General features: G+C 40.0%; 5 protein-coding genes across 15 annotated transcripts in view; 2 read left to right on the top strand and 3 right to left on the bottom strand.

Moving 5' to 3' along the window:
* LOC132203813 (muscleblind-like protein) overlaps positions 1-14,131 on the bottom strand; it is a 27,653-nt gene extending 13,522 nt beyond the window's left edge. The window contains exons 1-4 of one of the 11 annotated variants that reach the window (XR_009442467.1): positions 13,789-14,118; positions 3,532-4,432; positions 841-1,017; positions 512-709 (exon numbers count right to left, since the gene is read on the bottom strand). Coding sequence is in view for 10 of the 11 variants with exons in the window: in XM_059631896.1 (XP_059487879.1) it covers positions 512-709; positions 841-1,017; positions 3,532-3,717 (561 nt within the window). In the remaining variant the exon portion in view is untranslated. The other 10 variants (XM_059631896.1, XM_059631886.1, XM_059631887.1 and 7 more) reach the window with 10 other exon arrangements.
* Positions 14,132-14,563: 432 nt separating this feature from the next.
* Positions 14,564-17,178, bottom strand: LOC132203812 (asparagine synthetase domain-containing protein 1). The gene is made up of 7 exons (XM_059631885.1): positions 16,924-17,178; positions 16,654-16,857; positions 15,967-16,593; positions 15,576-15,914; positions 15,332-15,517; positions 14,935-15,106; positions 14,564-14,883 (listed from the first exon to the last, which is right to left on the bottom strand). The coding sequence occupies exons 1-7, from the start codon at positions 17,164-17,166 to the stop codon at positions 14,615-14,617; spliced, it is 2,040 nt and encodes a 679-aa protein (XP_059487868.1). The 5' UTR covers positions 17,167-17,178; the 3' UTR covers positions 14,564-14,614.
* Positions 17,179-17,277: 99 nt separating this feature from the next.
* Positions 17,278-18,867, top strand: LOC132203815 (small ribosomal subunit protein uS3). Its single transcript, XM_059631902.1, has 4 exons — positions 17,278-17,438; positions 17,880-18,199; positions 18,401-18,588; positions 18,654-18,867. The coding sequence occupies exons 1-4, from the start codon at positions 17,409-17,411 to the stop codon at positions 18,830-18,832; spliced, it is 717 nt and encodes a 238-aa protein (XP_059487885.1). The 5' UTR covers positions 17,278-17,408; the 3' UTR covers positions 18,833-18,867.
* An 87-nt stretch (positions 18,868-18,954) lies between these two features.
* Positions 18,955-20,753, bottom strand: LOC132203912 (syntaxin-12). The gene is made up of 7 exons (XM_059632078.1): positions 20,605-20,753; positions 20,282-20,414; positions 20,145-20,214; positions 19,844-20,091; positions 19,568-19,710; positions 19,361-19,516; positions 18,955-19,305 (listed from the first exon to the last, which is right to left on the bottom strand). The coding sequence occupies exons 2-7, from the start codon at positions 20,388-20,390 to the stop codon at positions 19,210-19,212; spliced, it is 822 nt and encodes a 273-aa protein (XP_059488061.1). The 5' UTR covers positions 20,391-20,414; positions 20,605-20,753; the 3' UTR covers positions 18,955-19,209.
* A 209-nt stretch (positions 20,754-20,962) lies between these two features.
* Positions 20,963-23,587, top strand: LOC132203873 (Krueppel homolog 2). The gene is made up of 6 exons (XM_059632024.1): positions 20,963-21,100; positions 21,347-21,565; positions 21,625-21,806; positions 22,302-22,369; positions 22,424-22,557; positions 22,802-23,587. The coding sequence occupies exons 2-6, from the start codon at positions 21,384-21,386 to the stop codon at positions 23,034-23,036; spliced, it is 801 nt and encodes a 266-aa protein (XP_059488007.1). The 5' UTR covers positions 20,963-21,100; positions 21,347-21,383; the 3' UTR covers positions 23,037-23,587.
* Positions 23,588-25,033: the final 1,446 nt, after the last annotated feature.

Raw genomic sequence — 25,033 nt, forward strand, 5'->3', positions numbered from 1 at the left:
CGCAAGCAAACAAACACAAGAGAACTCGGTGTAGAAAGCTTTATTATTTCGCCGGGGGTCAGAAATAGAGCCCAATGATTCAAATGAGACTGCCAGCCAAAATTCTAATGCTCGTGACGCACACTTTTCATTGCAATACTTGCCAAAATGTGGGTGGCAATATGCATAAATTTAAAATTTATTGCAAAAATAATAATTATCAAAATTATTTAAATAAGAATTTTGATTAGTTTTTTGACTATCGGTTTCATTTGAATGCACGTTGGCCAAAATATATTTTTCGACATTAATAAAACAAACCATCAAGAAGTAGTCAGCCGAAAAACGAAACTAATTGTTAGAAAGAGAAACCATACCGATGAAACTAAAGCCCTTAAACTTAATTGTACGGTTGGTTTAAGTTGCATGCAAGAGAAGTTATTTTTATCATCCCATTAGACAGGCATTGGCTTATGTAGTAAGTTAGTGGTAATAAATTTGATTAGTTGGTAGAGAGAATGCAAAATCTTACCTCAAGACGATCTGATCGAGCTAATTTTTGATGACCAGTGACGCCCTGAGGCATGACTGCCAACTGTGAGGCAGAGTTATCAGCAGGTATTACAGGAAGTAGTCCAGTGGGGACAGAGGAACCTGGTGTATAAAAAGGGGAGAAGGAACCTGCAGCAGCCACCTGAGCAGGGATACCCAGGAAGGGAGCATTACCAGCCTACACAAGTAAAAAAGAAAACATTCAATTAAAATTTGGCACTACACAAACCATTCCGGTGTATTAAAAAGTGAGAAAAAAAAAACAGCAAGTCAGTATAAATATCAAGACAAAGGATGTTGCCATCTTACCACGGCTGAAGCAGGCATCTGTCCTGGCACCAGGGTCTGTCCTGGGGCCAGCCCCATTTGCTGCATCAAGGCGTTCTTCAGTGCCAAGTGGTTGCGCCCGTTGATCAGGAGTTGGTCCTTCAGGTGCTGTGGAGGGTGGAAATACTTGCATGGTGGCTTTTCCCGGTTGCATCGGCCCTGAAAATTAAATCGTTTCAATAAATAAATAAATTAGAAAACAGCTTTGTAAAAAAAGGACAAAAACGAAGGCTCTCGAGATTTAATTTTGTTTTTTCAACGCAAATTGAGATAAAGTAGCAGATGTTTTCATTTGTCGGAGGCAAACATTGGAGGTAGTTTCGATCAATTTCACTTTATTGCGGGTGTGTGTGTGCAGGGGGAGCGCGCTGGCTTGCTTGCTTGCCCGCTCCGTCTGTCATCCCGTCGAGGTTTTGTATTTATTTGGGCCTCCCAATATGGTGGTGCCGTGTGTCATTTCTAAGGGTCCCACCAAGAATAACTTTGTACGCTGCGAAGCCTTAGACACGAGAGAGGGCTTATGTATTTTAATAAAATGTAGCTCGCTGGCGCGCATGCTAGCTCGTGTAGAGCCAGGTGTATTCGGCAGTAATGAATGTGGAAGGCGAATTAATAAAACAGCAGCAGCATTTCTCTAGCAGCCCAGGCCACTTGAAAATGCCGTTCATCTTGTCGTGTCCCTTGCAACTAACTCTCCTGCCAGAGATGTGTTGGAGTGCGTGCGCGGTCGGCGAATTAAATAAAAAGCCTCGTGCTTACACATCGAAATTAATTTTAGCAGGGGTAGAAAAAGCCACTTCCTCCTGCCGTCCATTCAAACTTTCGGCCTGGCCCCACTTTTTCTTGGCGTCGAAACTAAAATGCGTTAAATTTTCTTGCGGCTTAAATATCACCGGGGATAAAAAGCTTGACGTTCCCCCAGCAGTTGTTATAACTTAATTACAGGCAGATGCGTCACCGCGAAGAGATTTAGGGGACTCTTGGTTTCTAAATAAAATGAAATTATTTCCAGTTTGATTGAAATAATAATTTTTTGGATTAATTCACCTTTCGTGAAAACGACACCCCTTATTTCAGCCCTTTGATTAAAGTTAAAGAAAAAACAAAAGACGCTGCCTAGCAGTGTGATTACACGATTTTGTGGTCACGAAGGCTTTTAACTTTTGTTGACCTCAAAAAGTTAGCAATCTAGCCTCGCGCTGAAAATCAGCAATAAACCCGCATTAGCCGGCGGATGGAAATAGAGCGTCTGAAATCGAATTAAGGTTCAAATCCAACAAGAGCTGTGGATTGGAAATCGATTTTGCAATCTAGAGAGGACGCACAGGAGCAGGTCGCAAGCAAGCCGTTTTGCATAAATTTTTGCGGTGGCTCGGCGGGGCCGAGCGAAAAACCGCGACGGGACAGACAATGCTCGAAAAACAAGCTAAGGAGCCGCTGCACGAAATCGAGCGCGAGAGTCACTTCTTGTCCTCCTGATGCCGGGGTATTGAGTACGTAAAAGGAAAGTTGCTGAGAGTAAGGCAATCAGCTTTTTTACAAAATTGCAGTGCACCGAATGGCGTCGGTGCTGCCATAACGAACACGTCTGCATTGGGCCAGCCGGCCTAACCGAGAGGGACAAAAAGACCAAGAGAGAGGAACCGGTTCTCCACTCTCGGGCAACCTGTTTCTTTGGTTTTGTTTTACCGCTTTTTGCGTGCGGGCAATCGGTGGAAGAAAGAAGAGTGGTCTCCCCGGCCAGCTCATCTCGTGGGCACAATTATTATTATTATTTAAGAGGGGTGAGTTGTTCCAGCGGGGAATTGTTCCATTAAAAACGCGAGTTATTCCGGCCAATCACAAGAGAGTAGCTAGGGGAATTGTTCCAAGGCTATATTAATATTTGAGCGTTACCTGCACGTAAATTTAGGATACAATTTATATGAAGTAACTTTTTTTAACATTGAGATAATAATTAAAGAATATGGAGTGTGGAAATCCAGAAATAAAAGAAAAACATCAATATATAAATATGTAAAATCTCAAACTTTGTAAAATTAGTTGTAGGGTAATTGTTTGAACATCAATCATTAACAAAATTTGTAAAGCAGTACACTTAAATAATTTAATATCACAATATAAAAAATTTGCTCTCTGAAACGTTTTGAATGCAGTCTCTAATTTCATGAAATATAAGAGCAGAATGTTTAAAAAATTATTATATTAACGTCTCAAGTTTTTGTACCAGGTTTACTATTTACTATTCGGTAGATTCAAATCAAACATATTTTTTTAACATTTTTTCTTCGTAATTTACCTTTTCTATAGCGAATATTTTTACTACAACTTCCTCACTACATTGATCTTTAAGAAATGCATGGCTTAATTGCTCATTTTCCATAAAAAATTTATCACATGAAAAAGTTCAACTTTATATCAACTGATTTCTACTTAAATCATGGTGCTGGATATGAAATTATTATTTTGCAAAATCTACTGCCAATTCCTTGTTTTTAAGAACCGGTACAATATACCCAGGTTCCTTTACTTATTGTCATGCATATATAATTATTCCCCTAGCGAAGTTTGGAAGCGGAATCTCTTTTCTGATTGACCGGAGCAACTCACCATTTAGAGGGGCTGTTGGTTGGCGTGAGCCGCGCAATGAAAGTGGCTAATGAAATGACTCACCTTGATTGAATCGTAGCAAGCGGTGACGCGCCCGTTCTGGACCTCCACGTTGGCAGGGGGGTGTGCGAACTTGCACTCGGTGTCCGGCCTTGAACACTTGTTCCGCTGGAACTCACGGCACACTTCCAGCTGCAGCCACCTCGAGTCTTTTCCGTTGAGGAGATTGTTCATGTTTACCATCGCCATGTTCGTTGTCGTCTTCTTAGTCGAGCTCCCGACACTTGCAACAACTGTTTTTGGTCACACAAAAAGTTGCAGTTGATTGTTTTGTTGTGTTGAGGTCTCCGAGTCAGTGAAACTCAGAGAGGTGGTGGCCGCCGCGCTGTTTGTTGTAACAAATACTTATAAAAACTCGCATGGCTTGCTTAAAAATTTAAAAAATGCAGCTTATACAGAAAGTCATCACAATACAAAAATTGTTGTTTGTATATGCAAAATAGATATCGGGAAAACTAAGATTATCACAATACTAGTGGAAATACATTCCCGCCTCGCTTCAGAGTTGTTTTTCAAGTTGTGTGAGTGTCCTTGGTTTCTTCTTCTTCTTACTTTTTTTTTTGTTGGCGATTATTGTTTAAACGAGATGCTGATTGCTGTAGTGTTTAGAATGGGCATTCTTTTCGCTGACCATTTATGGAGCTCAAATTCAGGCACAAATCCACCTCATAGAGGACATTGACTAGTTTTCATGTGTTTATAAGAAAAATCATGGCTTCTCACAAGAAAGATTTGGCCAACCTTTCCGTATCACAAGAAACAGGTGCTGCTGCTGCTGCTGCTGCTGTGGCTGGCAATTTCGCTGAAATGGCTTTCTGGCTGGCTGCAGGCGAAGCTTCTTCAGTGAATGCAGATCTTCTTGGGCAACTCCAGATTTGTGGCATGGCACGACAACCGAAATTTCCTGAAACCAAACGGACAATTCCATTAGTGGCCCGCTTGGGCGTTTTTGAGTTATTTTCGGGGGCACGGGCCATTGGCTCTGGCAAGGGAGGCGCGACCGCCGAAATGAATACCTGCGTGTGTCACAACACGCGCCGCCGATTTACGGCCAATAAAGCGGCGGCCCAGAGACAATAAAGACGATGCATCTCGTCGTTAAACGCAAAGTGAAATGAGTCTTGGGTGATAAATGGCGAGCATTTCGCGATCGGGACAAATTACGCGCGGCGCGTGGCGTGAAATTCTTCTCGCGGCAGCCTAACGAGGATAGGCAGCGGCAGTACGACCAAGACGACCGACCGCGCCAGAGTGCGAGAGCGGCGCGCGGCTATTTTCGACTCATGCGTATTAATATTCTATTTCCATAACGTTACGTAGAGAATCTTTGGCACACGAGCGTATTTTTAATACTTTCAAAAATATTCCTCCCATTTTTAAATAGACGTCGTTCAATGAGCGGCTTGACATCGCTTCGTTTACCATCCGGCCAACTCGTCCTCAAAAGAAATGACATTAGACACGTTCCATTTGAGTACATCGCAAGTGGTGTGTTTTTAAACATGGGCTATTGTAGGATGGATTAATTCAATTTTTTTTTATAGTTCAATCTTTTAGTAAAATTGTTTTATTTGCATTATTTTAAAAGAAAGGATTTTTCTTCTCTTTAAAATTCAACGTTCATTCATCTTGTTATGATTTCAAAAACTAAATTGTATTAAAAGTCCAAATTTAATTTTATATGATATTAATCTCAAAAATTTCCCAGGAAAAAGGCTCACTGAGGCAAAGGGCGTGATTTTAATCTTGGAAGTTTTAGATTATTTATTTATTTAAGTAGTGTAAAAAATAGTTTGGTGCAAAAATTTACTTTTTAAAATTTTTTTTCATTGTAATTTTTGTAGCAATCTGGAAAAAATTAGAAAAAATTTATTAACAATTTTTTGGGCTCCAATTTGATAAATTTGGTAAAAAAATTATTTTAATTGAAAAGAAGGTTGTATTTACAGAAAGGTAGAATAATAAACTAAAAAATTCAAGCTTATAAATAAGCGGCGTAGACGGTAAATCGTGCGGCTTTTGAAGTCGCTCACCCCGAGATAATTTGGTTCGGCGCGTGTTCGCCCAAATACCGACAATTTTCCTCCCTGGCCCAAGAATCGATATGCGCACCTCCGGCAAGTTACGTGTGTCTCATGTGTAGCGTTACGTGCACTCTGTCTTCCTCGGCTGCCTTTGTCGGACGCGAGGCAGCAATCGATGCGAATCAATCCACTCAAAATTCTGGCGATCTGATTTCGTATTGAAATGAGGAGAAATTGTTGCTGCCCGACAGACACGACTTGGTCAAGGGACCGACTTATATTTTATTTATACCGCTATACCGCGGATTTCCCGAATCCAAATAGTCGGAAAAAAAGAGAGAGCCTCTTCGCTTTGAATAATTGGTGTGTTGAGAGGAGAATCGATGCCGCGACACGATGGCAAATCAGATAAAAAAAATTGTGGGCTAATGCAGGTAATCCGCATGACATACATATCACGTATCACGCGTCTTGCTGTTTGTCTTTTCTTTACAAGCTGTTTGCATTTCCATAATTAAGCTCTGCATTGATATTATTACTTATTATGCTTTTTGGGTAATTATTTTCCCGCAGAAATATCAGGTTCAACGATAATTAATGCACTTCTTCGTCAGTACTGCGACAAAAGCATGGGAGCGTGATTTGGAATAATCAAGTTGAATTTATTAAACTTCCGGTTTAACGAGCAAACTCGGCTAACAACCGTCAGTCTCAATTAATTTTTGTGCTACTTATTATAATTATTTTTAGACGTCATGCTGCTACTTTATATTTCTATTTAAATATTTTATTTTTTGCAATTTTCTTATTTAATTTATGAATTGAAAAAAAAGGAAATTTTCTAAATAATTTGAAATAATTCCAAATTACAAAGGGCTATATATTATACAGATGCAACCGAGGAATACTTCAATATAATTAAATCACAAACCAGATTTGAAAGAATTTATGAAACCAAATTTTCAATACTTTTTTTATAGCAATTTGCAAAATTTCTTAATTACGTTGAATTTTGAGGATTACGATTACATTGTGTAAAGCAGCCGAGTGTCAAATTCTTCTCAAAGGTTGTTTGTGACAAGGTCGAGTGGATGGTAATAAAAGCGAAAACTAGCCATGTAACAATGCCCATTAGGATAGTCTGGGTCGGAAAAGTACGACGGAATAGGAGTTGGCCGGTAACTCGAAACGGACGGGCACCACTGCGGCTGAAAACGCCCCTTCGTGAGCCTGGTTAAATAAACCACGAGGCTCGGCGGCGTCGGAAAGTGTCGATGGATCGCGAGCAAAACACGCTGCTGCTGCTGGAGATGCCGTGGCAAAAGTTGGCTGGCAGACTTCCGAGTGAGAGAAAGAACGAGCGGCGTGATGGATAAAATCAATTTTTCTAATTACCCGCAATGGAGAAAGAAAGAAAGAGGTCTGCAGCAACCCTTGCTTCCGTCCTCGGCCGGCAAACACAGCGCACGAGAAATAATTAATTTGATTTCAAAGCAATAAAAAGCGATCGATCGGGTGGTGCGGGAGGCCAGTCTGGCGCCGCGCACACACGAATTATGGCCGGCAAGACGCGCTTGTGCATGTACGCGAGCACTCACTCAGCCCACTATGTAGTCGTAGATATAATTTTCCGGTCGAATTAAGCAAGCGGGCGAGTGCAGAGAGCCGCCGGGAAAACTTTCCGTATCGCCGGAAGTCGGGAGCCGCGGTGTTTACCAGCAGAGAGTCGCGAGTTCGCCGGACGATAACACTTCTTTTTTCAAAACCCAATCCAATTAAAATACATGCACGCATGTGAGTGAGTGAGTAGCAAGCCTGACACATTTTACCATACATGGGCAGAGCGCACTTTGCGCTCTGCGATCTGCGCTCGCGCTCTGCGCTCATGAGCGCGAGCGCAGAGCGCGATCGCACGATTTTCAAAATCGTGAGCGCGAGCGCAGAGCGCGAGCGCATTGGTCGCTGAGCGCAGCGCTCAATTGCGCTCATTTTGCGCTCAAACCAAAAGTAAAAATTCCCAAATTTGATCAAAAATTGTAACGAAAAACAGTGTTTTTATACCAAAAACTTCAAAACTGATCCCAATTTTTGTAATTTAACTTCAACTTTATCATTTTCAATAACCGATGGATTTTTTTTTATATTAAAAAATTGCCTAAAAAGTCGCACTTTTTCTTCGGGTAAAAATATTTTTGAGCGCAAAGCGTGAGCGCAAGACTTTTTAAAAAAATGAGCGCGAGCGCAGAGCGCGAGCGCAACATTTTCAAAATCTTGAGCGCGAGCGCAGAGCGCGAGCGCACTGTTGCCAGTGATCGCGAGCGCGAGCGCGAGCGCAAAATTGTTGAGCGCACCCATGTATGCATTTTACTACCCACCACTATATTTATGGCGACGTTGCGTCGGCAGCCTGCGGTTTTGACAGAATTTTTTGTCGCCTAGAGTTTCCGCTCCGAATGTTTTGATTTAGTAATCTATTTTCAGAGTATGTGCAGCAACCAGCTATATAGGCAAAATTTCAATTCAAAATTTAAGGCAGTGTATACATGAAGAAATGGTATTAAAAAAAAAATGACACAACGATTGCCAATTTTTGGACACCTTTGTACCTAAAGAAAAGGACGCTGCATTAACCAATAATGGTTTTATTTTTGAAAAAATTAATTGTTTCTATTAATATTGAATAAAATATTAAAATTAATTACACAAAATTTTCGGCTTCAATTTTCCTAAGCCATTTTGTAATTCTTATAAAAATTTCATTTTATATCGTTAACCACTCTAATAATTGTGTTTTTATTTTTTAGAAAAATCTTACAAATAATGAATGATATTCACATGAAAAGTAGAAGCTTAAGAGAATTGCCAACTTAGCGTGTTCATATTTCCTATTAAAACTAAAATTGTAATTTAATTTATAATATTTTTTACTTATAACTATACCCCACGCTGAACTTAATCTTAAAGCAAAATAATTTAATATCCATTAGCCATGAATTTTTGCAATAATAATTATTAGTATAATTAGTATTATAAATTCTCAATTTACCACCTCTGATTGAAATAAAATTGGTTCGATGGTCTTGAGCTGATCGTTTTTTAAACAATCATTGCCGCTTTTGGTCTCATTTCAGGCGGCCAAAGCCTTTTGATTTAGGCATCCCGCCGAATCCGTCTGCAGAGAATTTGCCTACTTTGGCCCATTTCAGGCATTTTACGAAATTTCTTGCCGTCAGTCATCGTTTAGGTTATTATAAAAATGATTTTCGTCACAAGTGCACCTGCCGCTGAAAGCCCTTCAAAGAAGAGCACTGATTATTGATTGCGCCAAGTGTAGGTTTTCCTCTCGAAGGAAAAGCAGGCAGATTGCCATTGATTAAAGGGGGGCGACAATCTCACTTCAGCACCTCTTTTTTGTCCCCCATCTGTGTGGCGCATTGTTCTCCGGGCCTGGCCCGGCACGAGTGATTAGATTAAGTGGCTTAATTGGCAGATTGTGTTTTATATGCGCGCGCGCTCAATTTCCCAGCATAACAGAGAGACTGCTGCAGCCATTAACTAATTAGGCGGAGCGGCACAAATGTATAATATTCAGAGAATTGTATCATCTTTCCGGGGACGCGGCCAAACTCCTTCCCCGCCGGCTTCCTCGCGGGATGAAGCCATAAAATATATTATTTTTATTCCGAGTGCCAACCCGAGCGAGAGAGCGAGCGAGGGAGTCCTACGTGTGAGCTAGGCGCGCTCGCTATTTACTTAAATTCATGCACCCAGGTCGGCGACGCGCACCAAGCGAGCGCACAGCCTCAAAAACGCCATAAACTTTTCAAATTATACTACAACTTTTATATTCGCTCGTATTACTCGGCCGGCCTGTGTGCAGTGCATAAAAATACGGCTTGGAAGCCATAATAGTTTGTTCAGACGCCAGAATACACAATGCGCGCGCGACTCCTTCCTCTTCTTATTCGAGCTGCTTTGTATTTTTCTCTGCCCGGCAGCGAACCTAAAAAATCTGGATTAAACGATTAATAATGCAGAAAACAAACGTCTGCAGTGCCGCAATGCCTCTCACGCGGCCCTCACTCACTACATCATTGTCCTTGTGTGTACAAAAAAAAAAAAGATATTGCGACGAATCTCGTTCACGCCGTGGGAAAATGTGAAAATTCGTGTCTTCATTACGGAGGTGTTAAAAAGCGCGTCTCGTCGCCTTTTATTGCATTATTATTAAAATCCCGACGGCACTTTTGGAGCTTTAATTCGTCTGCGCGGACAACTTGTGTAATTAACTCTGTTAGGTGAATCGAAAGTGCTTCTGATATGCAAAGCGTAAAAAACGCCAGCAAGCTTTTTCCCGATAGCACATGGCTCTTGTAGGACGTTATCGAGCTGGATACAAAAAACAGGGGCCGGAAGGGCAGACCGCTGTTTTCACTGATAAATTTTCCTTTTCGCCGTATCAGTTAAATTTACCACACTGATTGGCATTTCCTGACATATTTCACATAGAAGCATTTGTAACTTAACGAAAAGTAGGAAAATCAGATATTTTATCATTTTCCTAGAAGCTGAAAATAAATTATTAAAATATGTTTATTTGAACTGGAAAATTTACTTTCTATAAAATAGTTCAATTTGTTTTGTAGAATTCCTTGGAATTTTCAAAAGAAACACGGAAAATAAAAATAAATGGATAGATGTATTTCTTATAATCTTTGAATTTTAGTAATTTTTATTGGATGAACAAAATACGCAATTAAAAGCTTAATTTCCGAGAAAAAAAATATTACAGTGAAAAAGGGGCAAATTTTTTTTATCTCGGGTGTTTACACAATAGCGTGCCACCCTCCACGATTCAGGGAGCAGCCTGTCTAAAAACGAGGCCACAAATTAATCGCAGCATCGAAAATCGGCCCGAATGGAGGGAGTTTCTGTCTCCCCACCACAGTGATAAAGGACATTTTAAATTCAAAACATAGAGCCAATAATTTATGACTGCTGCTTCTCCCGCGCGCACACAAGAAAGATAAATTGCGAAAATGAGCGCACACTTGACCTTTCCACCTCTTTTGATAAGGAAGCGCTTTGCTGACTCGGGGAGCAAAAACAAACTCGCACTTGTGCCACCACAGCCTGGCGAGTAATAAAAATGTGCGCACCCGCCCTGAAATTCGAGTAAATAATTCAAACCCCCGCTTTGCTCGCTCGCTCGGACGACGAGATATGTATGCATGTATGTGGAGTGCACACGCAGGGCAAATTCATTCGTCGTTCGCATTAAAATAATTGCGTCACGCATAAGCGCTTGCACCGACAGCAAACACACGCTCGTCGTCAAATTGGAGTAATAAAAACCGGCTGCCGCCTCTAATGCACTCGGGCGCAAAAATTTTTCTAAAGGGTTGACGTCGCGAAGGGCTGTTTGCAAGAGGGAAAACCGACTCCTTTATGCGCTCCCTCCGTACTGACGACGCCTATTCAAAACCAAGGTAAATAAACGGTGCAAAAATTTATGCTCATGAATACTTTGCGAAAAGCGCAAAAATCTCAATTTGGCAGCGACAAAGAGAATTTCAAAGTTTTTGCGAACACACACTGGAGCTCAAAGAAACCATCAAGATAAAAACTTTTTGTTAAAAAAATTAACATGTTTGGCCAAATTTATGAAATAAATTAATTTAAAAATAAAAACAATAAATAATTGTTAGTTATTTCAAGAAAGATTGAGACATTTTCATAAATTATATTTGTAAAAATATATTATGTTTACATTACATATTCGTCAGGCAGCGGTTTACTGATAAGGTGATATCACTGAACGCACGCTCGACCAAGCAGTGTTGCAAAAGTTATGAACATTTCTTTATCCACCAATGTACTTTGAATTACTTCGAAATGGGAAAAACCAAAAGTGAACGAAAAATATCATAAATTATTGAAAAAAAACTTATGTAACTATCATTTAGGAATCAATTTTTACGGAACTATTTTATTTTTTATTTTAAATATTCATTTTTAATAAGTGGCATTGTAAGCCTTGAAAACTCCAATGTCAAATTGTGGAGTTTGAGGTTAAGAGATTATTATTCCTTTCGAGTCACTAGTCACTATAAAAATAAAAATGTGGAAAAACAGAGAAGAAGGGTTTAAACAAAAATAGCAGAGGTCAGCTGACATTAAAAAAAAGAACCGCCAGAAACCGATGATAAAAATTTAGAAGCTAATTTAAAAAAAAACTGTAAGCAAAGTGGTATGAAGATAAAAAGTCAGTAATAATAATACTCTATTAAGATTGATCACAATATTCTCGCAAGTCAAAAACAATAAAAAGCTATCCGCGCAAGATTGCTCGATTCATATAAATAAAATAAAATAAATAAATTAAGTCAATCTCGGCAATATTTATTTAACCCTTTTTGAAAATGGTTCTTCTGTCAAATAATAAAAAAAAATAGTGAATCTATATTTGTCGGCTGACGTCAAGGAAAGATTGGACGCGATTTTTCGATTTTACTTCCAGGAAAAGATGACGGGAAATCCAGAGAATTACGCCCCCGAGTGGTGCCAGCGCGCCCCAGAGCACATACATAAGTAAGAATGCTGGCAATTACCCCGGTGGTGTGTGTGGTACGTGCCTTAGTGGGTGCACTGCTCTTTTGCACAGCCCACTTGCATGCCATTAATTACGGCGGCGACGGCGGCGGAAAAAGGGCGAAAAAGGAGGAACTCACAAGCAGTCAGGCAGGCTGGCGACGACGACTCTGCACTGGTGCTGCTGCTAGTGCGCGACATTTGCAGCAAAGCAAGAAGCGGCGGCGGCGGCTGTGTGGCTCTGGCCGGCGGCGGCGACCAACTAACTAAACACACACACATTCAAAAGTCTGCACTGCGCCACAATGGTCGTCGGCGGAGGAGAAGAAGACGAGAAGCGGACCAAGATAAAAATAAAAAAATGAATAATAATGGAGGGCAGAAAAAAAAATAATAATGTTAATATTGCAGTGCGTACGCGGAAAATCTGTGCTGCCTGCTGATTTTCTTAAGGATTAGATTGAATTACACACTCTGTTCTTACTCGGGCTCGGCTGGTGAGAAATAAGGGGTTGGTCGGTCGCTTGGTTGGCTTTGCTGAAAGTGACACTTGATATTGGATCGCATCCTTCGACCTCCAGCCAACTGTGACGCTTTGTTCACAAACGCGACCCGCGCGGATGGATTAGAATGAGAGAGAAAGAGAAAGAGCGTCCCGAACAAACGCTCACTGCTCGCCCGAAGGTGCTACTTCTTAATAATACCTTTCTTCTTGTTCTCCGTCTGTGGAGAATGCACTGGCCTACTTTCAGCGCCGACTGATTTCCCCCGCGCTCGCTCGCCAATAATGCAGATCTCCGATAATATCTCTCTCTCGCATGCATATGATATATTCGGAAGGACTAAACGCTATAATTGCCCACCGCCAAAATAATTAACTAATTAAGTGGTTGCTTTGCGGTTGTCTCACCACTCTGGCTATGCCCGCCGCTGAGAAATTAATTCGCTGCGATAATGGGCACCAAGGAGCACCGTCGTTCGCCGACACGTTTTTAATAACAGTTCGCTGATAAGATAAGGAGCCTTCCGCTCTCGTCTCCGTTCAACCGCCAATGTAATTCCACTCTGCACGAGAATAATATGAAACTTTTCCCTCGGCAACAAAAGCTAAAGGTCAGATCGCAAAAGGCGAGCCATTTTGGTGACCACAGACAGTCCGACTATGCTCGCGCCCGAAGTGCGTTTTGACGATCAAATTGAACGCAGATTGGCTTGGAATGGTGGGCGAAGCAAAATAAACCCTTTGCCGGAGCCGTTGGGCGCGATTAAGGTTGAATTCGGCTAAGGGCGTTGTTTACGCAAGTGAGTGTGTACGTACGTACGCCATTCAGCGACAAATCAATACCTGCAGTATATAGACGGTCGGGCAAATCAGGGGGCTCTGCTCACCTTACGTCTGCGGAATTGCAGCGAAATGACAAACGCCCGAAATGCAAGCGCACGGCGTCGGCCGAAAGGGTCTGGCGAACGGTCAGGTCAAGAACGCGAAAATGCGGTGGGCGCGCGAACGATTGCCTGTCATTGCGCTATATACACGAGAGGAGCGCGGAGAGGTGAATTTGCGTAATGGCAGGCGGACGGTTGTTGGCTAACTAAAAACTTAAGTGGCATATGATTATGCACGCAGATAAAGAGACTCACTTACTGCCAGTCAGATTCACTCATGGTTCGCTCTGCTCGGCCCAAGGTCTGGGTGGCGCGTCTCGGGGTGGGTGTCTGTGGTGGTGGCTGCTTGGTGTGCACACTACGGTGTCTGTTTCCGGGGGCGGCTGCAGGACAGTGAATGCACTCTATTCCACTCGCAACGGACGTTCGGCAGGTGGCGGAGGAGGACTGCTGATTAAGAAAAGCGTGCGGGTTGTGGACAAGAGAGTTCAAGATGTTTTTCAACAATATGTTATATTGGGTGGGGCCGGGATAAAGCTGGGCGCGACAGGCGACAGAAGAAATGAACGCAAGATGCAGAGGGGTAAAAAATAGGGCGTGACATCGCAGAATGCAGTGCTGCCAACGGAGCAAAGCAGACTTTGCGGCGGCACGTGCATTCGTGATCAATTGCCGACTGCCGCGAATTGCCTGCACGATTTGCACGGCAACTTCCAAGAAATTACTGATGCCATCGTGAGAATTGCTGTCCATTCGGATGGCTCGTCAACGGGTTAACGTACACCCCCAATCCAGACAGCCATTGCCAACCTTACAGGGGCACTGCAGATGAAAAGCAATTAACTTGTGACCTCCTTGCCGCCATGGCGTCAGCGCAAAGTTGCGCTATCGTTTATGGTGCTGTTTCAGCCACCTGTAGATTAGCATAAGAACGGTGGCGCACTAATGCTCTGGGCAGTAATTTGTATGAGCCCTTTTTTTCTCTCTCCACTTATTGCAAAAAGATTTTAAACAATAAAATTCTTCAACTTGAAACGTTTCAATTTTTTTCTTTTAATTAAATCTTTTAAAAGCAGATATAAATTTCACTCTGGCAGTAACAGTCTTGGACAAACATTATGACCCTGCTCGCTTTTGCCCTCCAGCCCAGCAATCTTTGAGCCAAACTGCAAAGCCCTCTTTGGAGCTGTCGACGACACTTGCAGTCCTATACTATATGCAGCCAAGCGAAGAAGCAATTTTTCTCCAACTCCAAGGGGCAAGAAGCCAAATGGAGCAGTCCTAAGATATGCTGGCACCGTTGCGATAAACTGCACAAAATTTTCCGACAAAAATGGGTAGCGGGCTTGACGTCCTAGAATTTAAACAATTAATTTTTACATTGTTTTTATTTCTGTTTTACTACCTGAATCACTGACAACTCGGTCATCTCTTCCAAGGTTTCTGTAGGGTATCACAGCTAAATCATGGGCTAATAAGGTTGCTATTTTTAACCAGTCTTCTTTTTTTCCAAAGTCTTTGCGATACTTTGAGTAACCACCTAACAGCTCATCAGCTCCCATTCCAAGCAGCAAAATCTGGAACAAGAAAATTAAAATTAAGCATCTCTATTTATTTATACACATTTGGGCCAATATTTAATAAATATGTAGTAAAAACAGAAAAAATGGCACACTGATCTGATAAAGGAACCAAAGTGTTATAAAAACACACCTACTAGTGCTTTGTATTTTTTTTTTTTTTTTTTTTTTGATAAATCTAGATTCAAAGATGTTAACAAAAATAAAATACTTATCCCATACATTTGCTGTTGATGTGTATTCCCGCGAAACAATTTGTCCGGTTGAATTATGCTTGATGCCTTTTCCCCTTGCAGCGAACCACAAGGCACACCCCAAGCTGTCATCCAAAATTGATTTAAGTGGATATATCAGATCGGCAATATGCTTGTTTCTGTTTTCTATGAGCTCATCTTTAGTAACGTTGACCTGCATAAATGAAACATTTTATATCTTGATAACTCAGTAATTCTAAATATCAGTATACCTCAATAAAATTTAATTTAGTTGTTGGGAAGATTTTTGACAATTCTGCAAAAGAAGCTTTCCCAGTTTTTCTATCGGGGGTTTCGTAGTTAGGATCAGTCTTTATGAGTAGCTCTTCAGGTATAATCTTCTCTCCAACATTTATAAACGGATCTGCAGGTTGTTTCTTTTTTGATGAGAACGTTGGTTGTGAATAGGGAAAGGAGACATTGATGAGGTCAATGCTCCTGTTTTGCTGAACAGATGCACAGGCTAGAGCGGCTATGAGTGTCGAGTCCAGCCCACCAGAGAATAGAACAGCCACGGTGGAGTGTTCGCATTGGGCTATTCGACTAGAGGCCTAAAAATAATTTTAAAAATATTTGCATATAATTTTTTCTTAAAATACCTACGCAAGTTTTGCATTTCACAGGTTGGAATCTGCATCTCACGTCAACAGCTAATTTCAACTCGTAGATTAATCTTTCTACACGGGATTTCACTTTTGGCTCCGTCAGAAGAACTTCATAAAACGTTTTGACGTCAAATTCTTTAGTTTGATTGGCATAGTCCTTGATTAGGCCGATGAAGTTGTCATATTCAGCAGGCACTTGAAGAGTACTTGGGCAGTAATTCGAGACCACTTTCACATCATCAGAAATTCTTAAATTCAAAATCTTTTCCAAGTGAAAAGTTTGGACAGCAGCACGAATTTCTGTTGTATGCCAAGGGTACAGTTTGAGATTAAAATTCTCATCAGAGATATTGCCAACAAATAATCCAATAGCTGGAACCTCTTCTAAGTCGTATCCACGTTTTCCAATTGAAGTCACCACTAACGAGTTCTGCGACTTAGTATTCCACAATAAGCTGTGTCTGCCGAGCGCATCTCTTCCAAACCAGAGTTCTTTTTTATCTTCGCACCAATAGATGAAACTCCAAGGTCCTTGAATGGAGCTTAAGACTTGGAGGATTTGTTCGTGAGATCCTCCAGTTGCTTCCAGCGCTTCTGACAAACCAAGGGTGTCACTCATGCCTTCCTGAAAGATTGCAAAGATGATGTGTGAAAGGATTAAATCAACATGATTAAAAATAATTACTGCAACAGGTAATCCTCCAAAAATGTCTCCATTCCATAATAGAATATTTCTGTTTTCATCAATCTTTGGTTGTTGAGCTATTTCATTTCCTTGAAGCCACAGGACGGAAGCAAACATGCATACTCTCCAATCATTTACTTCAAAACATTCTTCTCTGCAGTAATCTGGACCTCTTCTTTGGATAGCATTCTTGACAAGTGGCAACTGAAACATGATAAAAATACATATTATTATTTGTTATTAAAATAAACGTGCAAATTTTATACGCACCAGCCTCTCATAAATTGCTTTTTCAGCAAATTCATCTCTTCTGCAAAGGGTGCATAATATTCCGCACATTTTATGGCAAAGCAAAGTTTGCAGATCGAAACAGGTCACCAAAATAAAAACAAAACATTGTTCAAAACTTAAGAAGAGCGTTTTTGCACGAAACTCCTGATTTATATGCAGTCCCGCATCCCGCAGCATGTGCGTAACGCGTAACTGCGTTAGGACCTGGTTAGGACCGGTCATTTTATACTTCTTGGGACCGGTTAGGACCAATAATTTCAGAAACCTCCTTGTAAACATAATATTCATTTTCACTCAACTTTTCACTCGTGATTGGTAGCTCACAAAACCTTGCACCAATAGGATAGCCCCATAACCAGATTTTGTAATGTGATTGGCTGTGCGGTTTTGTGGAAGTTTCTGTTGGACGTGTAGTTTGGTCGTCCTCCTTGGCCTCGTTGAGTCCACCTTTAACACGTTGGAGTATGGCGGCACAAATTTCCAAAAAGCGAAAGGTGAGTTAATCCTCATTTATTTCTGTAATCGCTGAATTCCAGCGCTATATTTCATTTCCGAATTAAAATTTCACCTTTGCTGTTGGTATTGAAACTTATAAATTCCCAAAATGTTTTACCCTGCTCTCAAAAATAGTGGATCAAAAAAGTCGCTCTCAAGTTGTCATCCAATTTCATACTGTTTCATACGTTCGGCATGTTTTTATTTTTTTAGTAAATTTTATCAAGTATTCATTCATTATAGATAATTTATATCAAGTTGCAAGCAAGCGTTTATGATTTCTGTAAATTCAATAATTTAAGTTTTTTTTTTTATCTCAAAACGTAGAAAAAAAACGTAAACAAAGGACATGTCACACCGCTAAAGGCTTTTCCAGACATTAGATAGCACATTAATTAACAGACTTTGAATAATTAAACATTAATTTATTGTGTTCTTAGTTCGTCGGCGACGGAGTCTTCAAGGCTGAGCTCAACGAGTTCCTGACTCGTGAGCTCGCTGAGGATGGCTACTCCGGTGTTGAGGTGCGAGTTACCCCAACTCGTACTGAGATCATCATCATGGCCACCAGGACACAGAGTGTTTTGGGCGAGAAGGGTAGGAGGATTCGCGAGTTGACCTCTGTTGTGCAGAAAAGGTTCAACTTCGCTGACCAGTCGCTGGAGTTGTATGCGGAGAAGGTGGCCACCAGAGGATTGTGTGCCATTGCTCAGGCTGAGTCTCTCAGATATAAGCTCATCGGTGGACTTGCTGTCAGGAGGTATAATATATAATATGTTTGAATAAGAACTCAGATTAAATTAACATATTTATTTGCTAATTTTCTGCCTTGTCACGTCTATTTCAAATTACAAAAGAAATGTATTTTGCAAATAAATTAGATTTTACTTTCTTATTAAAAATATTAAGAGCCAAGAAAGGAGGTTTAATATTGTAAGACTAAGAAATTTCTTAATTTCAGAGCTTGCTATGGTGTCCTGAGGTACATCATGGAGTCTGGGGCGAAGGGTTGCGAGGTCGTTGTCTCTGGCAAGCTGCGTGGACAGCGTGCCAAGTCGATGAAGTTTGTTGATGGACTCATGATCCACTCGGGAGAGCCCACTAATGAATATGTTGACTGTGCGACTCGTCACGTGTTATTGCGTCAAGGTAAGCACAGCAATTTTTTCACCCAATAATGTGAAGATAATAATTTTAAAAAATGATATCCTCAGGCGTGCTTGGAATCAAGGTGAAAATCATGTTGCCTTGGGACCCACATGGCAAAATTGGACCCAAGAAGCCCCTTCCTGATAACGTCTCTGTGGTTGAGCCTAAGGAAGAAGTTCTGCCTACTCAGCCCATCAGTGACCATAAACCTGCCGTCGCAGACCCTCCTACGAGGATTATGTAATTCTTTTTTTTCCATCAATAAAAACATTAAAACAACTTTTTGAGTCATTGATTTAAAATAAAAAGACCAAAAGTTTTTTTAATATTCAACAATATTAAAACGCAACTGGATTTTCATCAAAATTATTTTTATTCTCTGAGAGCAGATAGCAAGATAATCTAATTTAAAGTGTTGAAAGAAAACCTTTATATTAGAATAATTAATAATGACAATAGTAGGTTTGGAAGGGTGCAAGAGATGTTACAAATTATGGCAAAAACAGAAAAGGAACTTTACTGGTGATAGATCATAATTGGAATGACAATGAGTATTTAGAATAAATAAATCTATATTAAGAAGATCCTAAGTTGATCATATCTGTATAATATATTTCCCGATTAATTTGATAATTCGTAAATAATATATGCAAGGATCACAGCCACAACAAACGCCAAACAGGAGAAGAAAATGAACTTCTTCATCCGCGCCTTTGACTGAAATCAGTTGACTATATAAACAACACATTTATCTGACAGCAAATTAACAAACCTGATAGGTGCTGGCTTGACGTAGCTGACTTGTTCCTTCAGAGACAAAAATCTCAGTTTTCTCGACATGAGCTTCTATACTGTCAATCACCTCTCCTTGCTCATAAACCATCTGACCCAAATCCTTGAAGATTTGGTTAACATCTCCGATGTCACTCTGGAGAGCAAAAATTATATAACATATACATCATGGGCAACCTAATCTTACTTCTAATTGCCTGATTGCTTGTTCCCGCTCCTCGAGTTCCCTTAGCTCGTGTTCCTCTTGTATCTGGGCTTGTCTCATTTCTTGCTGGTCCTTTAGTTCGATTAGTTGCTCAGATTGTCTAGTGCTGGCACCACCAAAACCATCTAGTATAAAATTCAAAATTAGCAAATTCACAATAAAAACTTAAATTTTAGTCGTCTTATGTTCACAGAAATATATCTTAGTCAAATTAATTTATGAGAATTTATCATAAGCAAATTTTCAAAATATAACTACCCATCGACAAGGCAACTCTGCCTGATGCTTGCTTTGCTCTTTTAATATCATCCTTCTCCTTCTGAGCTTCTAGTCTCTGGACTTCTTGGAAAGACGTGAGGGCAGATGTGAATTCTTCGGTGAGTCGCTCCTTCTGCATTTTCCATTGCTGCTTTTCAGACGGAATCGATGTGTTGATTTTCGAGAGCTCCTTTATGTTGTCGTTTGTATCTTTCACCAATTGCTGAGTGTAATGCTGAAGCTGGCGCCTACAATTTTAACAATTTAATATCTGAATATTGTTTGTTTAGGAGAAATTTACAATTGAGATTTAAGATCCGAGCTCTCTTGCGGGGTTCCCAGCTGACTGACCATTCGTTGCATTGAAGTGACTGTAAATTTAGTAAAGAAAAAAAATACATGAAGTGATAAAAAATGATATTTAAAATTGAAACAAACCATTTTTGGAGATTTTTTGGATGCTGCTACCTATTGAATGAGCCAACTCGTTGAAATCGCGCTCGCCTCTGCCGCCGCTGTTCTGATAGAGCGAATAGCCTACATCCATTGTGGCCAGCGGAGTGTAACTCGTCTGGTAAACACAGGTGGAAATTATCTTAGTTAGTGCGTCACCGACAAATAATCCGATTATGGTCAAACCCAGGGCCTCATCGCAAGGAAGAATTTCAAAAATAACAAAATCGAGCTAGCTGATAGGATTTATCTAAATTGAGATGCATCTAACTTAGCGATTACTGCACGCAAAAGAAGTAGAGTCTTACCTAAAGATCAGAATAATCTTTATCTGCAGAAGCAAACAAGATAAACCTATTCGAACGCTAAAATAGCGGCGTGAAAAGGTGAGGAAACGAGAAAAATTATGTACAGAGGCAGAAGCCTTGGGCAGAAGTGTCAAAATTTCAGAGCAAAGTCATCTGATCGCAAATACGAGTGCCAACATAACAAAATATATTCATATAAAATTAAATACCTTTTTCAACGAAGATTAAAATAAAAACGATTAATTTAATCGAAACACGAAAAAAAGTGAAAAATAATTTTTTTAATACGCCGAATTCAAGCAATAAAATTTATTTGCGTATTCTTTCCTATTTTTGGAAAGTTGTTACCACTGTTGATGACTTGCCGTGCCCCGTTTCGCGTTTTGCTTTCGCTATTCATTTGTCCCGTTTGATCGTTGGTCGGCCAGTCTGAGGAGGTCAGAAACGAGAAAGTCCTGCGCTCCTTCGACCCTTTGTGGGCCATATCAATTCTCTGGTAATTTTCTTCAGTGTGTTCCTGTGCCATTTATCGATCCATCGGGAGATCTTGAATATTTCATGAATATTTGCACAGCAGGTCTTAAAGTGGTGCTTTCGAGTCATAAAAGTGACCACGCAAATTCCCTTCAACACATTGCAGGCAGGGCCTTGGGGTGCTTTGCAGCTGTTTTCTGTCAACTGCAGTCTCATTTATCCGAATAACACCGTCAGTTAATACCAGTTGTTTTGCTTTTTGTCACAGGTTTCACCGACAACCTTCAGTAATTAACAAGCTAAAAATGAGTTCAGACGCGAATTCAGGACCTGACAGCGCGCAGCAAGAAAGTCGGCCTGCGGGAAACCCTTTGAACTGGAACGGACTTGTCGACCACATCAAGGCGCACAAATTGGATTTTGCCTTATGGTGCACAAGAGTTTGTACAATTTTCTTCACCATCATGTACTTCATCCCACTTACTGGGTAATAAAATACTTTTCAAACTATGAACAGGCATTTAAAACCCTTTGGTCTTCCCACAGGAATGCATACAGTTGCTACTACAAAGCTCTGATGGCTAATGCTGCTACAAGTGCCCTGCGGTTGCACCTCCGTCTGCCTCAAGTGCAACTGTCACAACAGTTCTTTGCCCAACTGGTTGCTGAGGACAGCTGTCATTACCTCTTTTTCTCGCTCATCTTCCTCTACGTCTCGCCGCTGGCTCGTATCCTTTCATAATTTAGCACTGGTCGAAGGAATAATAGCAAAAAATTTCTTGTAATAGATAATCAGCTGAAATTAATGCCACATCACAAATTTTTTTATCTATACTAGGTTATTATTGAAAAGTATAATGAGAATTTGATCCCTCATAAAATGCTAAATTGCAATTTGAGCTCAACTCAAAATATGTTAATCAGATAATATGCTATGTAATTTTTCTCATCTATCAGAAGTTCCTAATTACTATTTTGAATTTTTAATGTAATTGAAGCAAGATCGATTTACTATCGGACATAATATTCCAAGTAAATCATTACCTAATGTTCTATTCAGGATATTGTAGTTTGGCTTGTACAGGGCTAACGGAAAATTTTATAGAAATTCTTTTGAACAAAATTTCTTCTTTCTGAATTATTTTCATTTTGTAGAAATACAATAGTAATTTGATTGATAATTTAAATCATTTGCAGATATTTTCTTTGACCATTTATTACAGTGGTGCTTCTGCCTGTTGTTTTGTTTGCCATGCTCCACTCTGCCAGCTACTCCCTGACACTCTTGGATGTAAGGATTTTTTCTCATTAAAGCAATCTCCCCAAACTTTTAATTTAATTTCAGCAACTGGGCCAGAATTCTTGGTGGGGTGCAAGGATGCTCATTTCCTTAGTAGAGTTTCAATCAGTCAACATTCTGAGAATGGTAGCCTTCACGGAAATTTTACTCATGCCATTCGTCTTCATTATGATTTTCTTGTAAGTACTCCAGCCTCAAATTTTTATTTTCGACAATATTGGATATGGTACTTGCACCAGTGGTCGCACTGTTTGCTTTGTCGCACACGCGGCTGCGCAGCCCATTTACCAAAATGGCTTATGGGCCGCGCAGCCGTGTGTGCGACAAAGCAAACAGTGCGACCACTGGTGCAAGTACCATATCTAAACTACAAAAAATTTCTCAAAAATGTTAATTAAACTGATTTTTGTGTTTGATTTTAAGGGGCAAGGCTGGTCTTTTGACACCATTCATCTACTACAATTTCCTGACCCTTCGCTATTCTTCAAGACGCAACCCCTACACAAGAAATATGTTCCGGGAGATCAGAGTCAACTTGGAAAACGTTGCCAACAAGCCCAGTTTCCCTGCCTTCTTGAAGGGTCCTGTTCACAGTGGAATAGCACTGGTGAGCCGCTTGGCTCCCAGGCAGGTAGAGGCTCAACCCACCGACCAATAATTCAATCACAAGACTCTCTCTTCACCTATTTGTAAATGCACATTCCACTTCTTACAGCCCAATGATGAATTTATCATAACTTTGCATTATTTTGAAACTTAAATGAGAGCTGTTTTGCCTTTTTCGTAGGACTTGCTCTTTTCGCTAATTTATTTCCTGTGTGCTTTATAAATTTTGATTATTGAATGGTTCTTTCAATGGAAATGGAATATAAGCTGGTCATAGTATTAACATGCGAATCAAACTAACACTTTTTAAAATGTCAACAAGACTTAAAATAATAGCAGAGTCGGCTGTTGCTTCTGCTATTTTAAAACAATTTATAAAGGGCTTACAACATGCCTGCTAATGTAATAGAATAGGCGGGAAAATGCCTTGCTTTTTAACATAAAAAAATGGAACATTCTCTAGAAACCAAAAATTGATATTTGGTTACATGTACTAATTTTCTTTGACCAGCTATAGCCTTTTAAATTATGTATTCACTGGATCCAATGATGTTATTGTTTGTTCAATTCATTCTTTTAATAAATAAAAATGTAAAAATAAAATGAGGTTCATTTCATTTTGAGAAAGAAAATAATATTGCAATTGAGCCATAAGAATTGCTTAAGCAAGAGAAGCAGCTTTCAAGCGTGTTGAGTCAAGCTGACATCTGGCTGCGTTGAGCGAAGTTCTTCGGCGCTAGCCAAGTATTTTTAACCTGTAGAGCAGACCTTCTCGCGTTACGAAAGTGTCCTCCTTAAAAGGGATGCTTGCCAGATTAATTTAGACTGGCTCTCCGTCTGCAGCCCAGCGCTGTGGGAGGAGAGAATATCGTAACTAGGGAGAGAGATTTTGGATCTTTCGTCTCCGACTGCCACCTTTTCTAAAATTAGCTTGTATTTAGATCTGTTCATTGACCAGAAAATTTTTAATCTATTACGAGTGGAGGATTTCAAGTGCGAAATAAATTTGGCACTTCCAAGATTAGGTTTTGGCTGTGAAGCTGTCATTTACGGCGGAAAAAGTTTTTGCAAGTGCCAAGAATAAGAACTCATTTTTTGTGCTCTTTCACTTCTGCAATGGAAGACATATTGATTGTAGGAAACCAATAGATAAAATCTAACAAGCAAGTGCGATCTTTAGACAGGCGGTTCTGGCTGGCCTGTTGAAAGCAATTTCTGGGTGACTAATCTTTTGGCAATGTCTGCGTCAGTTCAGTCAGTCGATACTCAAGGTAGAACATTTTTCGGACTTCTATTGTTAGGCCAGGCGCGCTGTTGTATTAACAAAGTTAATGAGCATAATTATGTTGTCGAGTATGTGGTGGTGATTAAGGTGGAACTGAAATTAAATTTTGGCAAAAGGAAAGTCCTTGTATATGAATTTTTATCTGAGAGATTGCCTAATCAATAAGTGTGAATTTTAGAATCGGCGTATATTTTCTTGCTTATATGGGATATTCCATTTTCCATTCAGATTCTTTTTAAACCTTGACTTGGGATTGTGTGATCAATACATGCATATTTTAAATTTGAGTTCTTCTTGGACTGACACTTCTATTGTGACACAATAGGCACGCACTTACTAAAGCTGCGGTTTGCGTAATGTCTTTGAAAATAAACTGCATGATGTTTCCTCTTTAGAAGTCTTCAATAAGATTGTGTCAGTAACTCAATTTCACTCTCTGAACTGTTTTTAAATCGCAGCAAATTAAAGCTTTTTATGACGTTAATTTATAAAAGATCAAAAGATCATGCTTGAAAAAAATTTAAAATTGTATGATTAAATAAAATAACATATAATAATATTTTTAATTATAGAAAAGTAAAAAAACTGACTTTTTTATGAATTTTAACTTTTTTTCAAAATTTAATAAAATGCTTTTTTGTAGCAGCAATCTAAATGTTTATATTAACTTAACAGCTTCACCAATTGTTTTAAAAATTAAAGAATCCTTTATTCAAGGAATGCGCCCCTCGAGTCGGGCGGTGGACCGACTTGAGCAAAGAGCG

The sequence above is a fragment of the Neocloeon triangulifer genome, unplaced genomic scaffold, assembly GCF_031216515.1.
Source record: "Neocloeon triangulifer isolate White Clay Creek 2 clone unplaced genomic scaffold, ASM3121651v1 ptg000020l, whole genome shotgun sequence".
NCBI lineage: Eukaryota > Metazoa > Arthropoda > Insecta > Ephemeroptera > Baetidae > Neocloeon > Neocloeon triangulifer.

Coding starts and splice junctions, on each gene's coding strand:
- LOC132203812 (XM_059631885.1), bottom strand. CDS start 17,166: ATGACCGGTCCTAACCAGGTCCTAACGCAGTTACGCGTTACGCACATG. Junction 15,915..15,966: donor CTGTGAAATGCAAAACTTGC/GTAGGTATTTTA, acceptor AATTATTTTTAG/GCCTCTAGTCGAATAGCCCA. Junction 14,884..14,934: donor CCGAGTTGTCAGTGATTCAG/GTAGTAAAACAG, acceptor TTTAAATTCTAG/GACGTCAAGCCCGCTACCCA.
- LOC132203815 (XM_059631902.1), top strand. CDS start 17,409: ATGGCGGCACAAATTTCCAAAAAGCGAAAG. Junction 18,200..18,400: donor GGTGGACTTGCTGTCAGGAG/GTATAATATATA, acceptor TCTTAATTTCAG/AGCTTGCTATGGTGTCCTGA. Junction 18,589..18,653: donor TCACGTGTTATTGCGTCAAG/GTAAGCACAGCA, acceptor TGATATCCTCAG/GCGTGCTTGGAATCAAGGTG.
- LOC132203912 (XM_059632078.1), bottom strand. CDS start 20,390: ATGGATGTAGGCTATTCGCTCTATCAGAACAGCGGCGGCAGAGGCGAG. Junction 19,711..19,843: donor CAGAGTTGCCTTGTCGATGG/GTAGTTATATTT, acceptor ATTTTATACTAG/ATGGTTTTGGTGGTGCCAGC. Junction 19,306..19,360: donor GTCAAGCCAGCACCTATCAG/GTTTGTTAATTT, acceptor AACTGATTTCAG/TCAAAGGCGCGGATGAAGAA.
- LOC132203873 (XM_059632024.1), top strand. CDS start 21,384: ATGAGTTCAGACGCGAATTCAGGACCTGACAGCGCGCAGCAAGAAAGT. Junction 21,566..21,624: donor TACTTCATCCCACTTACTGG/GTAATAAAATAC, acceptor GTCTTCCCACAG/GAATGCATACAGTTGCTACT. Junction 21,807..22,301: donor CTACGTCTCGCCGCTGGCTC/GTATCCTTTCAT, acceptor CATTTATTACAG/TGGTGCTTCTGCCTGTTGTT.